Here is a 15109-nt window from a genome sequence, read left to right on the forward strand (position 1 = left end):
TATCTCAAATTATTCCATCTTCTGCTGTCTACTCTTCTCTTGAAGCATCAGTCTTTTTTCTTCTTCTGTGTGCATTTCTGCAGTGCTATGTCTTTCTGGCTCTTGACATCAAATTCTTCCCATAGCCTCGGATATCATCACGTCCCTCTCTCTGGCTTGGCTGTTATGCCATGAGACTGTCATCACCCCACTCCAAACTTCTAAAATGTTCATCCAGGAAAAGCGACCTCTTTTGGAGATGCTGCCCACTTGGGTATGCCTGTCCCCATGATGCTGTGTTTTCTGTGGAGGCTGTTCACTACCTTAGGAGATCCTTTCCCCATTGGCAGGTTGTACTCTGGTTGCTGGTGGAAGAGGATGCAGAGTGGAGGAGAGAGCCCTGGGACAGAAGGCTGGACGTGCCCCTTCTATGTTTTTCCAAGTCTTGCTTTGTTTTTAATGGCAGGCTGCTGGGCCAAGTCATCCAGACCCTCCTGGACTTGAAGCTCTGGGTGAACCACGAGTCTCCAGTGACCTACAAAATGGATGACATTCCCATGGCCTCCTGGCTGTTGGGTTTGCTCTCTCTTATCCTTGTTGTGATCATCAATGAGACTGTCAAACTCCATGAAATCAGGTAAGGGAGCCTCGCCATGAGCTCTTGCTTAGCACTCTCCATAAGAAGCTCCCAAAGTTCTCCTAGCGCTTTGCATGACATGGTCTTGATAATCCTTGCAACAACTTTGTAAGGCTGGCCTGCCAGCCCATATTATCTCCATATTACAGATGGAGCGTAGTGGGCTGAAGAGAAGGGAGAGGCATGGCTAAGGCCAGCTAGCAAGTTCATGGCCAAGGTTAGATATGAACCAGAACTGCCCAGCTGACAAATATCTCAAGTGCCCTATGCTGTACCAGCTGTTGGGTGCTTTTAGGCCATTGTGGCATTTTGAAGTTGATGTGAGAACCACTCCTGCTCCCCAAGAAGGAATGATACGCAAGAGAACCCCATACTTGCATCTCCTCCAAGGTGCTATCTATGATCGCACCACACCTGCAGGGTAATAATAGGCCAGTGAAAGATGCATGCAGCCATGCTGCTTGCTGTGTGAGTGGGTCATGCTGAAGCATCTCTTAGCTACATCCTCTAGGTTGGAAGACTGCCGCTACGGACAAGACAGACCTTGCTGGGTCAAATCACAAGGTCACCCTAGTCCAGCAATGCCATTTTCAACACAGCGAACCAAGTGACTCTGCAAACCCACAATCAAGGTGTGGGGAAACGTCGCTCTGTGGGTTTGCTGCCCTCCCTTTCTCCATTTATTTTAATATCTAAAGGCCCTTCACCTTCAGGGCCCCTCTGCCAATGGGAGCTGAGCAAGTCATAGATGACATCCTTTTCCACAGCTGAGTTAACTGTTCCTGTGCTGTGCAGCAAACTTCCTGGTATCTCAATTAGGGTTCCTGGAAGGATAAAATCGCTACCTGATATCTCTCTGACCCGTTCCCTTGAGATGCTGTTGTCTTGGCAACAAGGAAATACGCATTGAACTGCCTGTTTTTCTGGCTGCCTCCCAAAATGGTTTTGGGGCACTATAAAATGTCAGTAGCTGGGTCAAGCAAGGGCGGGATACTCACAGTAGCCATCCCCTCTGGTTTGTCTTTAGCATTTGCCCGTGGGAGATTCCCTCTGATCACAGAGGCGCTGTTCTTAACCGTTGTAGGCAATGGCTGCATGCTGCCCCACTGCTCTCCTTGGAAGCATGAGAGTCTTTTAATTAGCAGGATATTTATTTGAGGGGGAGGAGAGAGAGAGAGCTGTTTTACAGCTGTCATCACATCGGCACCCAAACTGGGTAAAAAAAGCATTCTGCAACCTGACTTACCTGATTAAAATCTTACAAAGAAAGAAGCAGGTTGGTTCATTTTGTAGATCTCTTGTTTCCTGTGCTGTGTTGCAAATGAGGCTGGCAGCTAGAAGAAACATTTTTTAAAATGAAGGTGGGAAGGAGAGAACAGGCCTAAGTTTCTTATTCTGCAGCCATAAGTATCTCCTCCCTCCATAAATGCTTTGGCTGCAGCCCCATTGAGATTGAGCCCCTTTGAAATTGGTGGGATCTACTCCTAAGTTAAAAGTATGTGTAGTTGCATTGCAGGAGGTTGAGCTAGATGACTCTTGTGGTCCCAACTCTAAAATTCTTTGATTCCATGATTCATTCATTCATTCATTCCTTCTCTCTCTCTCTCTCTCTTTTCCCAGGGTTCGAGTACGTTACCAGAAGAGGCAGAAGCTGCAGTTTGAAACCAAGCTGGGCATGAATTCCCCATTTTAATCCCCACAAGTAGGACGGGCCCTGGAAGGCCTGGGGGCTGCATGTTCCCTTCTCACACAACCTTGCCACCTTGCTGAGAGAGGAAAGGAAAAAAGCACCCAGCCTCATGTGTGAATCCCTCTGGTCAGTGTGGATCAGAAGAGGCCAACCCCTAAGAGCAGGGAGAGCTACATCCTGAGCGCTGGTGAAGATTCAGTGCCTGGCATGAAAGCGTTGGTGGGACATGGACTGCTGCTATTCCTTCTTTAAAATTTATTTTTTACACCTCCTTCCCTTGGAGCTCCTTGGGATCCAACAGATTGACACTTTGGATCGAAGAGCAAGGAATTCTCATTTGACACCCCCCCCCCACCGCTGTTCATAATTTGACTAGGTTATTTCTCTTTGTCCTTCTTGGTCCACCCTTGACTTCCCTGTCAATCTCATCTGTTCATTTGTTGCGATGCTGTTTGCCCCAGGGCATTCTGGGTATAAGCGCTGCACCCACCCAGGAGGGAATAGGAGCAGCTGGCCTGCTAACTGGCCCTGCAGAAGTACCCCCCCACACACCCCAGCTGCAGTCCCTGTGACCCACAGAACAGCCCTTCGCCTGGAGGCTGCCCTCTTGGGGAAGATGAAGCAGAGGGGCAGGATGCCAGGGAGGTTTGCTGCTATGAGTACAAAGGCAGCCCTTCTCCAGTTAAATACCTCTGGGATGTAAAGTATGTAATAACAGAGTTCATAGGACAGACCCTTCGCCGCCGTCATGAGAGCATCCTTTTAGGGATGGGATATTGTGGATATACCTAAACCCTGGCCACGTTCCATAAGGAGGCTGTCTTTTAGCGCTTAATACTGAAAGGGCTGGGTTTGTGTGTTTTTCTTGTACACCCACTCACTGTTTGATAAACCTTGTGAGTGACTGAGGTCTGAGAGGTCATGTGGTTTTCTGTGCTTGTACGGGCATGGAAGACAAAGGCATGTGGGCCAGATCTGAGTCTGGATTGATGGATTGCTTGATCTTTCACTTTTTCTTCATTGAAAGAGTGCTGCGTCTACAAATCCCCTCTTGGCTGCTTTGAATGGAGGATGGCAGATGAGGCTGGGCATAGTTCCTCTCTCATATCCATGGGCTAGACGGGATCTTGGTTGCATTTTGTGCTTGCCCCACTGTTTAAGTTGGAGACATATAGCATACTATCCCATGGTCTGTTTCCCTAAATATAGGGAATTAAGTCTGGGTGGATTCACCATGCAGTGCTGGGAATCTGCATCGTCTTCAATCCACCCTCTCTCTTGCCTGCCAATTTTAGCCGTGGTGGATAAACTCAGGCTGTTGCTTTTGGCGGGAAGAAATCAGAACTACCTCTGTTGGCCAACCTCCTCTATTTATGGACAACACCAGGGACAGCTGCCTTCTCTGCAAGACCAATCACTTAGATAAACAGGGCATGTGTTGTTTGGGAGTAGGTATTTTGGGCTACTGTGGACGGGCTGTTCAGTATTCAGGGCTCCATGGAGGACCTGCTCTACCTGGAAGGGTTTTGGCCAAGGCAATCCAATTAACCTCGTCCTAGAGTTGTTTAAAAGCACTGACCCACCCTAGCATGGTAGTTAGAAAACTTGCCAAGCCTTCTTAAGGAAACAAGAGCAAATTTGGCGGGAGGGATACTTTTATCCTTCCACAGCAGACAAAATGACATTTTACTTTGTTAGATTAGAAAAGAAAAAAATCATAGGTTTAGGCCTGGCTGGAGGTAGTGGTGATGGAAGGAGAAAAGTGATACCTGGAGGATTTTAAGAAGCATGTAGTACAGCCTTCCCCAACCTGGTGCCCTCCAGATGTTTTGGGTGACAACTCCCATTAGCTGCAGACAATTTGGCCATGCTGGCTTGGGCTGGTAGAAGACACATTCCAAAACAGCTGGAGGGCATCAAACGGGAAAAGGTCGGTGTGGTTAAGGTCAGAGGATGTTCCTTTAAGCTCCCCTGCACATGGCAAAGTTCTCAAAAGCTGTGGCATGTATGCTGACTCCAGCTGGCTGTGACTGGGAAATCGGCCAATATCCTATGTTTATATTTTAAAAAGAGGCTATTGTTTAGAAACTGTTAAAAACACGTTCTCCCTCCCATTTTCATCATTGCTGTTCCCACGTAGCTCAAGGTTTGCTGCCTTCTCACTTGGTGTGATGGTGTATTGTACTGCTCCCCAAGGGCAAAGAGCTTTGGGGAATGGGCTGTGTTTCACCTTGGTACTAACCAGCAACAGTCCTCTCCTAGTGTTAGAATTGGAACTGGCTTCAGTGGGTCAGGATATGCACCCCTAGCTTGAGGCCAGCGGTGCTTGGCATGTGCCAGTTTTGGGTCTCTGGTCCAGGCTAAGTTGTGGGTGGTTTGTGCAGATTTTGTATTTGGAAACTGGACTGATTTGCTTTGGGTGAGGGACACGGGTAGCTGCTGCCTTCATCCTCCCCTCGTTCTGAACCAGTTGGGAGTCCTCGATGCCTAAAAGCTGTTTGCCGCAATATTTTTTCCTTAAGTGATTTTAAAGCTTTACACCTGATAAACTGTCTTGGGCAGTTTCCCTGCTAGACAAGGCACTTTCTGTAGACTTTTGTCTGTGGTGGTTGATCACGCTGAAAAAGATTCCCCTCCCTGCACTTCATGCACTCTTCCCCCTCCTCAATTGTACTCCACTGGAGTCAGATAATGAGCCTTTTCAATGGCTTTCTCTTGAAAGTCCCTGTTGCCTTGCTGCCTCCCCCTCACCCCCGGCCACCGCCCTCTTCCTCCTCGTCCAGCCAAGGCTTCAGAAAGGTGTGAGGCTTTAGGAAGGAGTTTCACCCATCCAACTGTTTTTAAATGGTGTATATTTTATATTTAAACTTTTCTGGGGATGTATGTAAAAAAATAATAATAGATTTGTATGAAAACTTGTAAATTGTACAAAAAGGAACAAAGAGCACCTGATATGAATGGCAATAAATGATTGTCTTTGATACAGTAAATTTCTGAGAGGATTGGCATTTGTGCTTTGTAATGTATGCTATCTCAGGAATCCTTATAACAGTCTTGTAAAGTAGACCAGAATTCATACAGATTGATGGGCAGGGGGCAGCTTGTCCACCTATTGACTTCATCACTGTGGTGAGATTTGAATCAGATACTACTTGGCTTATCTCTTCCACACTGGCTGTAATCCAATGCAAACTTAGCTGGCAGTAACTCCTATTGAACTCAGTGGGGCCTACTTCTGGGCAGACATGTATAGGTTTGCGCTGCCAACTGCTAAGCTATTGCTATCTCTATCTCCATGATTTTGTGACTGTGCTGGAAAATATCGGCCAACTGGTTTGAGTTCGTGTGACATCTTTGTTCTTCGGTAAAATCAGTCCAAGCCCCCAGCGTTTTCTTGATCAAATACTGCTTCCTCCTTCTAGCTGACAAGAAGTTACATGCTGAGATGGAGAGATAGACGAGGCAAAATGGGTTTGAGCAATCAATATGCTTTGCTAATGGAAGCGATGGAGGTTCTAGTACTGTGTCTAATATTACTTATGTCTTTGCCAGCCGCAGACATTGGTCTGGTTCGCACATTAAACCATAGCTAAGAGCAAACAAAGCTTTAACGTGAGCATGCGGTGTGCTGCTGCAAAGGTTATGAGAGTGTTCCTGTTGTGCAGTGGACATCCAAACCAGGGTTGTGGTTTGTTTCTCTACCCAAGCAAAGTATGAACAGTAATCAGGGTTTGTTCCTGGCTTGCTGCTCATAGTTTGGTTGGGAAAACAAACCATGAGCTCAGGTTCAGAGAATCACAACAAGCCACGCTTTGGCTTGTTTCATCTGCCGTGCCGCAGGAACAGAGTGAGACCTTTGCAGTGTGCAGTAGCAAATTGCACATTCACATTAAACCTTCATTTATTAATCTTAATTTGTTTTGTACGATATGCAGGCTGGACCTGTTATGGCTGATTCTTACTTTAAGCATTGTGTACATACATCTTAGCTGATATGAAGGGTACTTTTATCTATCTTTAAAATACCGGAAAGTAGGTGCCCAGTTTTTTCCTTATGGCTCCTTTTGAATATTTGAAGCGGCACACATCAAGTTTTGCACACTTAAGGCATGCTCATATTTTTGAACTTAGGTAGCCATACTGGAGTACAAAATATTCATTGAGTATTGATATTTAGTGGTGTCCGAAATGACTTCTTTTTCCTGAGGATGTGACAGCTCTACTTGATACACAATGCATCTGACTGATTGAAAAGAGGAGACTCAGCAAGCCAAGTACATCTGTCAAAAGGGAAAACGATTCCCAGTGTTTAATACCATAAAGTTGCTGTTTATGTTAGTTTTAAACAAGAATTCATGATTAACACAAACAGACTAGATGATTTAAAAACTGCCTGGCTGGTGTTTTGCCTGGACTAATTTTCCTAGGCCACTTCCTGCTACATAGAGCAGGTGGGGCCAAGGCTGGTTAGACACAACTGCATCCATACATAATTTACACAGCATACAATATATTTAAAATAAAGAACTAGCTCTTAAAAAATAAGCATTTTGGACAAAAAGGGAAGGGGGAATGAATTTTTCTCATTAGTGATCACAAAGAACAGCATTTTACTGCCCCCTAGTGGCTCAGACAGTAATGTGGTTCCACCCCCAACTCTAAAATACAACAGCACTCTGGTTAGTAAATATACAACAAACCCACATTTAAAAAATATATACATTTCTTTTAAAAAATTACAGTTTTATCAACAGTTGGGGGAAAGGATGCATCCCAAATCAACTACTGTGAAATCCAAACCTCTTTTCAAAAAGGCTTAATGAACCTTTTTATAAAGTGCCACTGGTTGCAGCAATTCTTTAAAAAAATATTTTTTAGCACTAGTCATCAACCAGAGGATGACTAATCCACTTGACACTATGGATAAAAAGAGAGTCCAAAAAAATAAAGAGAAACTACATCTATGGCCAAGACACATTAATAGGCTCCATTGTAGCCTCTCGCTTTTTTCCCTTCGCCATTTGGATTTCACTTCCTTGCAAGTGGCTCAATGCTTGCCGCTTCATGATTCACTACTAAGAAATCAAAAGCAATGCACATCCTGGCTCTTCCAGCAGAGCCCTTTCCCCCCGTGATGCCCAGAGTATCTGCTGCCTTTACTTTAAAACTGCTGACTTGCCCGGTCTGCCTTAATACTTGGTAAAACTGGCAGAAGTTTTAAGTCTGTGATATACATGGTCATCTTCATTCTAGGCTTAAAATAAAACCCTCCTGGGAAGCTGCCTTCTACAGGGCCTGACCCCTTGGTCCATCTAGCTCAGTGGCTCTCCAAGGTTTCAGACAGGAGTTTTTGCCAGCCTTACCTGGAAATGCTGGAGATCAGACCTTTCTGCATGTGCTGTACTGCTCAGCTACAGTCTCTCTGCCATAGCAGTCATTGACAAGTTCTAATCTGCCTGCAGCATGTAAGCAGCAATTATTACACTTTTCTTTTCCCTTCTCTTCCTTCTGTAGGCTGCCTGATTGGCACCACCTTGGGCATATTTACAGAGGTGCTACGTAAGAGCCCCTCATCAGAGTGGAACTGTCCCTAGGGAGGAAGGAAGCAGCATGCCGTGGGGTTGCAATTGGGCCCTTTGTCTGCTGCACTCAGTTGTGGGTAGGGATGGGCTCACTTTGGACAGGGAGCTGAGTTACAAGGAATGGTCTTTGGAAAGGCAGTTTCATCTTATAGCCCGAATGCTGTTTGCTTTAATTTCTATTTTAAGAATAGATCTACGTGCTTCATTCCCTGCTGGAAAAAGGATAGGGAAGAGTATTTGCAACTAGGAAAAGTCACTTTTTATGCTACAATGGAGAGCATGTTCAGGATCCCTTGTATTATTTTTGCCACTGGAGGGTGCCATGCACTGTAAGCCACCGATCAGCGTTTTCCTCCCAGATTCTACTGAAAGAAAGAAAAAATGGAAGACTTATTTTCTCTCTCCACCAACCCACCCGGCCCATGCGATGAATGAGATCCGAGGTATTTGGGAAAGAAGGTCAAGTAGTTTTCAGTTCCCCTGAAAAGTGTGTTGCCCTTGAGCTTATTTTACTTTTCTGGGAGCCACAGGCTGTGCCAGCTGCTTTTGGAGGTCGAGGCAAAGATGGGGCAACGTGCGGGATTTAAATCCACTCGGATTACACGGTCCTTCCTCTGCTGACAACGTTGGGGAAAGCAGCAAGGCCCTGTCTTGCTCTGGAAGTTGCCAGGCTTAACAATCCTGTTCCCTTTTGTCGACTTGGCCGCATTGAGCACTCGGCCCCTTTGCGGATGTCACTGTCCTAGGGAAGCTGACACATTGTTGGCATCGTTTGAAATGACAAGACGCAGGAGTAGGGAATGGGCTGCTCTTTGCAAGAAGTGTAGATGTCTGTGGTATTACGTGGGAAGGAGGCCAGGGTCCAAGGAAAGCTCTCAGTAGCCTCCAGCATTGGTCTGCCTCCCTTGTGGTTCAACGTTGCAGGCATTCAATCAGCCCTTCTTTGTAGCTTCAGTGCTGATGTGGGTGGTCACTGTTTAGAGGCCTGGCAAGCATCTGGTGCCCTCTGATGGAAACACCAAGTTGATGTGTGTTCACGCGCTCTTGCCCCAAGATATTTGTCCAAGAAATGGTCTTGGAGTGCAGTTGCCTCAGGCTGGAAGTTAGCACTCACAAGAAATCAGGAAAAGGTGGTAAAGTGCCTGGAAGGAGAGGCCGATGAGTAGTCGTGGGATTTCTCCCCAAGCTGTCCACGTCTCATAAATGGTAGGGTACAAGGATGAACCTGCATCATCATCATCATCATCATCAGAGAAGGAAGCCCGTCCTCAGTCCAACATGGCATCCAGCTGCTCTGCAAGGTCATCAAACATGTTGCTGATGTCTTCGAGGATGTTCTTGGCCGAGTGTGCTGTCCCATAGTTGCTGGGGGGACAAAGACAGGAGAATTGGTTCGTTTTGGGTGCAAGGTTTCAGGCAAGAACTGACACCTCCTCCCTCACCAGATCTTCTTCCAAGGCCTCTCTTTGCTTGGAGGGCCATTTCCTGCACACTCTGAGCCGTCCCATCTCCCCGCCCTTTCCCTGCCACCCAAATGGCTTGCTAATGCCTGCCTGTCTCTTGGTAAAGGCCAGGAAGCAGGAACATAATCCATCCCATTCTGAGACAGCTATTTCCTGGTGCAATACAAGGTACAGTGGTACCTCTGAATATGCACACCTCTGGTTGCGTATCCTTTGGGTTACGCACACAGCAAACCCAGAAGTATTTTTTCTGGGTTTTGCCATGCATGCATGCGCAGAAGCGCTCTACCAAGCTGTGCACGTGCGCAGAACAGGCACCTCCGGTTGCGAATTCCTCGGGATCTGACTGGAGCTCCGGAACGGATCCTGTGCGCAACCGGAAGTACCACTGTACTGGTTACTATTTTTAAAGGCTTTCACCCACCCCCACCCCCCAGACCATTCCCCATATAAGCCCAATTGCCGCCTATATTCTTCCTGTTTTATATGCCCCCAGCACCTGAAGTGAGGGCACCTATGACAAGGGAAACTGCAGTTTCTCCAAGGCTGCAGAATAGCTGCCTGAAGAAGTTCAGGGCAAAACTTTTGTCTCTCTCTGGAAAAATGACATCCTGCAGATGGGAGAGGTCATTGTGGCCCAGTGTTGCGCCTGAGCTCACTTCATTTCACTGCTGTTTGGGTGGGAGAGTTGGTGGAGCTTTAGAGGAATGACAACACCCATTTGCATATGCAAGTCTTCACCCAGCTAGGGCAATATGTATGGAAGTCTGCTTGCACATGGTCCCTAGCTGGACCAAGGCAGATGTATCTGAAATATGCATGTGCCTTCTTCATAAAGAAGAGGGGCCTTTGTATTCTGCACTTTGGATTAAGACCCTGAAGGATGCTCTGTTCAGGACAGTCACCCTGCCTGCCCTCTCTTCACATCCTCACCTGTCTGCCTCCTCTGCGTTGATTTTCTTTTCTGCCGCTTCAAGCGTGGATGCCAAGGATGAGTTGGTTTGTTCCAGCCTTTGCTGAGCGTGGATCATGTCCGGAGATGCACTCAAAGGCCTCATGGCGAGGGGCACCCCGAAACTCAAGGCGGGTTTGCTGCCCAGCCCCAGTTTCATGGGGTAGGGACCCATCCCCTCTGAAACCATCTCTGTGGCTGCCCAGGGAGCGACGGTGTTGCGGGAGTTCTGCAGGACTTGTTGGTAGATGGTTTTTGGCCCCGAAAACACCAGCTTGGTAGAAGCAATGGATGTGTGCTTGGCAGGGACATCTGAGGGGGGTAAAAAAAACTTACATTGGGTATTCTGAAACCTGACCCATGCAGTTTAAGGAAACACAGCCTCGCTCAACCACCCTGCTGGATTAGCAAGAGCAGGCATTCCTGCCATTAATACCTCATGCTCTTCTACACTCTCCCAGTAAGTGTAAGCTGGAGTACTTCTACCCTAGCCCTTACTTCTGGATTTGCCTTGCTTTGTGTTTCAAAGAGCAGCCAGATGACATAATTCCAAAACTGTAGTCTTTCCATGTTTTCTGCACTCCCCGTGTCCCCCCCCCAGGACTTGATTTGTAGCAATATTTAATACTGAAATGCAATTTTATAATGAAAGACAAAGTGGTATTAAGCCTTGTGACTTTGGCTTAAACTCCATTTGCAGGGTCCAGTCCTTCAGTTACTTCCTATTGACCAGCAAGGGTGTGTGTGCAGGGATCAGTGACTTTATTCCTTTGAATAGCCCTGTATCAGTTCCTTTTCCTGCAGGGGAGGGCTGATTTCTGTTCCCCTCCCCCTCTTGGTAGTGAAACATCTCTACAGTTTTTTAAAGAGCAGAAACCAGCAATTAGAGATGTCCTGTGTAAATAAATGGACACAGAGCAATTCAGAAAGAAACTATTCAAAGAGAAATGATTCTGTAAACCTCCAGCCAGGATCAATGAGAAGTGCATGCTAAACCTTCAAATTATGAACTTTTATTTGAAATATCCAGGCACCTTCTGCTGAATGGGGTAAAGATTATGGAAGGATCTTGGCCACAGGGAAGGACATTACTAATTAATATTGTGCTACATAAAATTTTACATGCGATTTCTGTTTCAATTCCACATCAAAATAACTAACTAAAAATGCATGCTTAAGCATCGCTACCATCGCTACACAGTAGGCAGTCCCCTATCCGCTATGGAACCAAGTTGCTCCATCTCTTCAAGTGAGACTAAAGCAGTCTTGAAAATGGTGGGTTACAGCCCTCTCTGCTTCCTCACCCCCTCCCACCATTTCCTCCCAGCCCAGAGCTCTCTCCACAGCCTCCAGTGCCCTTTCCCCAACCAGAAGCAGCAATGGGGTGCTATCCCAGTTCTCTCCCAGCTGTGATGGCCCTGAAGAGCAGCTGGAACAACACTGTATTGCTACTACCGTGGTACCTCGGGTTAAAAACTTAATTCGTTCCGGAGGTCCGTTCTTAACCTGAAACTGTTCTTAACCTGAAGCACCACTTTAGCTAATGGGGCCTCCTGCTGCCGCAGCACAATTTCTGTTCTTATCCTGAGGTAAAGTTCTTAACCCGAGGTACTATTTCTTGGTTAGCGGAGTCTGTAACCTGAAGTGTCTGTAACCCGAGGTACCACTGTAACCCCAAACTCCAAGCCCATTCCCCGCCCTGAGAAAGGATGATGGCACTGCTAGCCCATCTGCATCTCCTTCCTTTAAAGGGGGAGAGAGATACCACCACGTAGAAAATCTTTCTGGGTCCAGGAAAGGGCAGCGTACCAGTAAGCCACGGAGGCCAGATTTTGCCCAGCTGCTGCTCTGAACGTTGCCTACCTGCCGCATTGGCTGCCGTCCTCAGATGGACTGCTCCTCCGTTCCTCTCGACCTGCAGTGGGATCGGGCTGGTTGGTTTCAGAGAGACGGGCGGCTTCTTGATCCCCCTTTCCAGAGACAGGATGCTCTTCTCTATCTCTGCGATCTGCAGCTCCATGCTGTCGTCGTCAAAAGCGTCTCCCGCCGGCTGTGGCTCCGCCGGGTGGAGCGAGGGTCCGCTGATGCTGACTGTCTGAGCCTGGGCGTACTGTGGAGCCGAGGATGATGAGCTGGGTGCAGCCACCCCAAACGCTTTCAGCACATTCTGGAGGGGCTCTCTCTCCCTGCACCGGGGCCGCCTCTTGACCGTGTCGGACTCTGTGAGATTGAATTCCAACACTGCGGGGCCCTCTTTCGCTGGGGGCTCTTCTTGCTCTTCCCCATAAGGCTGAGTTGAGGCAGAATCGGACTCAGGCGCAGTGGCATCTGCCTTGAGCTGCCCAGTGGGCTTCGGCCGCTGCTTGATGGTCAAGTTGCCCTCTTCCGCAAAGGGAATACACTCGCTGGAGCTGTTCTGAGACGAGCAGGGGGACTTGGCACAGCCGTCTGTCTCTGCTGTTGCTTCTTCCTCCGTGTCGGACCGGGTGTCCTCGTGGCTGTGCTGCAGAGCTTCCGTCATGGCGACCGCGGGTTCGCTAAATGTCCGTCTCTTTCGGGGGACGTTGCCTTCAAAAGCCTGGCTTTGGCCACTGGCGGCTTCCGTGCTGCTGGGGTCTGCTCGGGCTGAATTGTGCAGGCCCATTTTGCTGGGCAACTCCTGACCGGGACCGGTGGGTTTGGGGGACTTGAGAGGCTTGGCCAGGCTCCCGTCAGCCATAGGCCCATTGAGCACAGCTGCAGCATTTCTCAGAGAGCAGCCCCTGTCACGAGGGCCATCTCCTCCGTCCTGGGAGAGGAAGGGTCCCTTTGGTGTCTCTTGGCCCTGTTCGTACTCTGCACCAACTTGCGCGCTGGAGACCGAGCTGAGGCGCTTGGGAGGCGGGGGTGGGGGGCCCTTCCTCCTGGCGCGGATGGCAAAGGACTGGCTGCGCGAGACCTTGGCGGCCGATGATGGCTGTGTCCGTGGCACCTGGCTGCGCCCCGGCCGCCTGGTCAGGGTAGCGTATGAGCCCACGGAGCTGGCGGGAGGCTCCTCTTCCTCGGCCTCCCCATCGGACAACGCGTAGCGGTTCAAGCTGTGTGAGCGCTTCTTATGCTTGAAGCCCTCGGCGTTCTGCTGCTCCGCCCCGGGCTTGGGGGGCACATGTGGCGGCTCTGTGGGGCCACAGTGGGAATGGAGGTAGGAGAAAGCTTTCTGGGCTGTCGACTGCAGGATGGTCCTCTGGGCAGAGAAGGGAGCGGGGGCCTTGGCCTGCTCAGGCACGGACGGCGAAGGAGGCGGCGGAGGGGACTTCAAGGACACGTGGGGGTACATGAAGACATATGGGGCGGTCCCCTTGCTGGCCGTGTGGGGCGATGCAGAAGGGGACATGGCTGGTAATGTCTCGGGAGTCTCAGTGTGGGGAAGGAAATCCCCCTTCAGAGCGCTTGGTCTCTGGTACTGGTCCATCCCCTCAGGCAGATTTCTCTCCCTCAGAGGGCTTCCCGCACAACTGCTGGAATAGCCGTTGATTCCCTCAGGGCTGCTGAGCTGCGGAACAAATTTCCCATAGTTCTCTGGGTTGGGCCGACTCTGTGGGGCAGCGGAGTTTTCCGTGAGGCGGGGCTGTGTAGAAGAGTGTCCACCGCTGCTGCCGCTGCTGCTCTCGCCACTTCCCAAGCTCTCCTGCGAACGGCTCGAGGTGGTGCTGTGGGACAGCATGTTCTCTTGGGAGTGCCCCGACCCCCTGGACCGCACCCCGATGCTCTCTTGGCTCCGCGACATGCCCTGGGCGCTCTTGATGGTCAGCGTCTCCTGGCAGCTGTTGGACATGGCCGTCTGGAGCTCGTAGCTCAGTTCGCTGTCCTGGAAAGTGGTCATCTTGGGCGTGTGGGGAGAGTGGCACTCCCCGTTCTCGACAGACTCGATGGTAACGATGTCCAAGGCGCCGGGGATCTTGCGCCTGAGGGTGCTGGTGTCGGCCTGGCTCAGGCTCTTGCGGAGGTCGGTCAGCTTCTTGACAGCCAGCATGAGCTTCTTCTGGTGGCCTGCAGGTGGCACAAAACGAGCAGAAACTAAGCTTGGGGATTGTGGGAGGCAAACGCTTCTACTGGAAGACTCCAGGCACAAGCAAGGGGAAGCTCAAAATCCTGTCTCATCCCTTCAGGCCAGTGCTTTGGAGGCAGAACCTTTATCAGTACAGACATTCACGTATAATGTAGACTAAAAGAAGCAGGCCCTGCCTGGACATAAAACGGGACCAGCAGGAGGCTCAGCCCCATGCCCAGTGTGCTGAAGAAGTTAGGGTGTCAGACTAGGAATAGAGAGACCCGGGTTCAAAACCCTACTTGTCCAAGAAGCCCAGCTGCACCTACTTCGCAAGGATAAAATAGGGAGTGCAGCTGTTAATATTATTATTATGAAGCTAAAGCATTGTTTCCTAAACTTGCTCCTCTCGCTGTTTTTGGACTACAATTCCCATCATCCCTGACCACTGGTCCTGCTAGCTAGGGATGAGTGCAGTTGTAGTCCCAAAACAGCTGGAGACCCAAGCTTGGGAAACCCAGCCTAATGATAAAGATATCTGAAATTCTACAACCACAACAAATGGCACAGGTGGCAGTTGTGCTAACTCAGCCTTGCTTTAAAGTCTGGCTTCAGCCTTGCTGAAGTATTTTTTAAAGAAAGACACTTCCCCATGAAGCATCCCATGCTGTGAGGGATAACAGGCTCTTCTTTGTCATGGACCCCAGTCCCTCACTTCTGAGGCCTTCCTTCCACCATGTCCATAAAAGGAACCGGCTGGCAAAGAGGTCACTTTCTAC

The 15109-nt window shown here is 49.1% G+C and overlaps 2 protein-coding genes across 13 annotated transcripts in view; one reads left to right on the forward strand and one right to left on the reverse strand.

The window, feature by feature from the left end:
• The window catches only part of TMEM94 (transmembrane protein 94), a 76109-nt gene extending 70813 nt beyond the window's left edge, over window positions 1–5296 (forward strand). For all 8 annotated transcript variants that reach the window (XM_081899546.1, XM_081899545.1, XM_081899548.1 and 5 more), the window contains 2 exons: window positions 446–616; window positions 2237–5296. In XM_081899546.1, coding sequence (XP_081755672.1) covers window positions 446–616; window positions 2237–2309 — 244 coding nt within the window. In that variant the 3' untranslated portion in view covers window positions 2310–5296. The remainder of the gene's footprint in view (window positions 1–445; window positions 617–2236) is intronic.
• A 1285-nt stretch (window positions 5297–6581) lies between these two features.
• The window catches only part of CASKIN2 (CASK interacting protein 2), a 98313-nt gene continuing 89785 nt past the window's right edge, over window positions 6582–15109 (reverse strand). For all 5 annotated transcript variants that reach the window (XM_081899552.1, XM_081899551.1, XM_081899554.1 and 2 more), the window contains 3 exons: window positions 12167–14332; window positions 10285–10615; window positions 6582–9253 (listed from right to left, as the gene is read on the reverse strand). In XM_081899552.1, coding sequence (XP_081755678.1) covers window positions 9157–9253; window positions 10285–10615; window positions 12167–14332 — 2594 coding nt within the window. In that variant the 3' untranslated portion in view covers window positions 6582–9156. The remainder of the gene's footprint in view (window positions 9254–10284; window positions 10616–12166; window positions 14333–15109) is intronic.

Source organism: Podarcis melisellensis (assembly GCF_964234715.1).
Source record: "Podarcis melisellensis genome assembly, chromosome: 2".
NCBI classification, from domain to species: Eukaryota; Metazoa; Chordata; class Lepidosauria; order Squamata; family Lacertidae; genus Podarcis; species Podarcis melisellensis.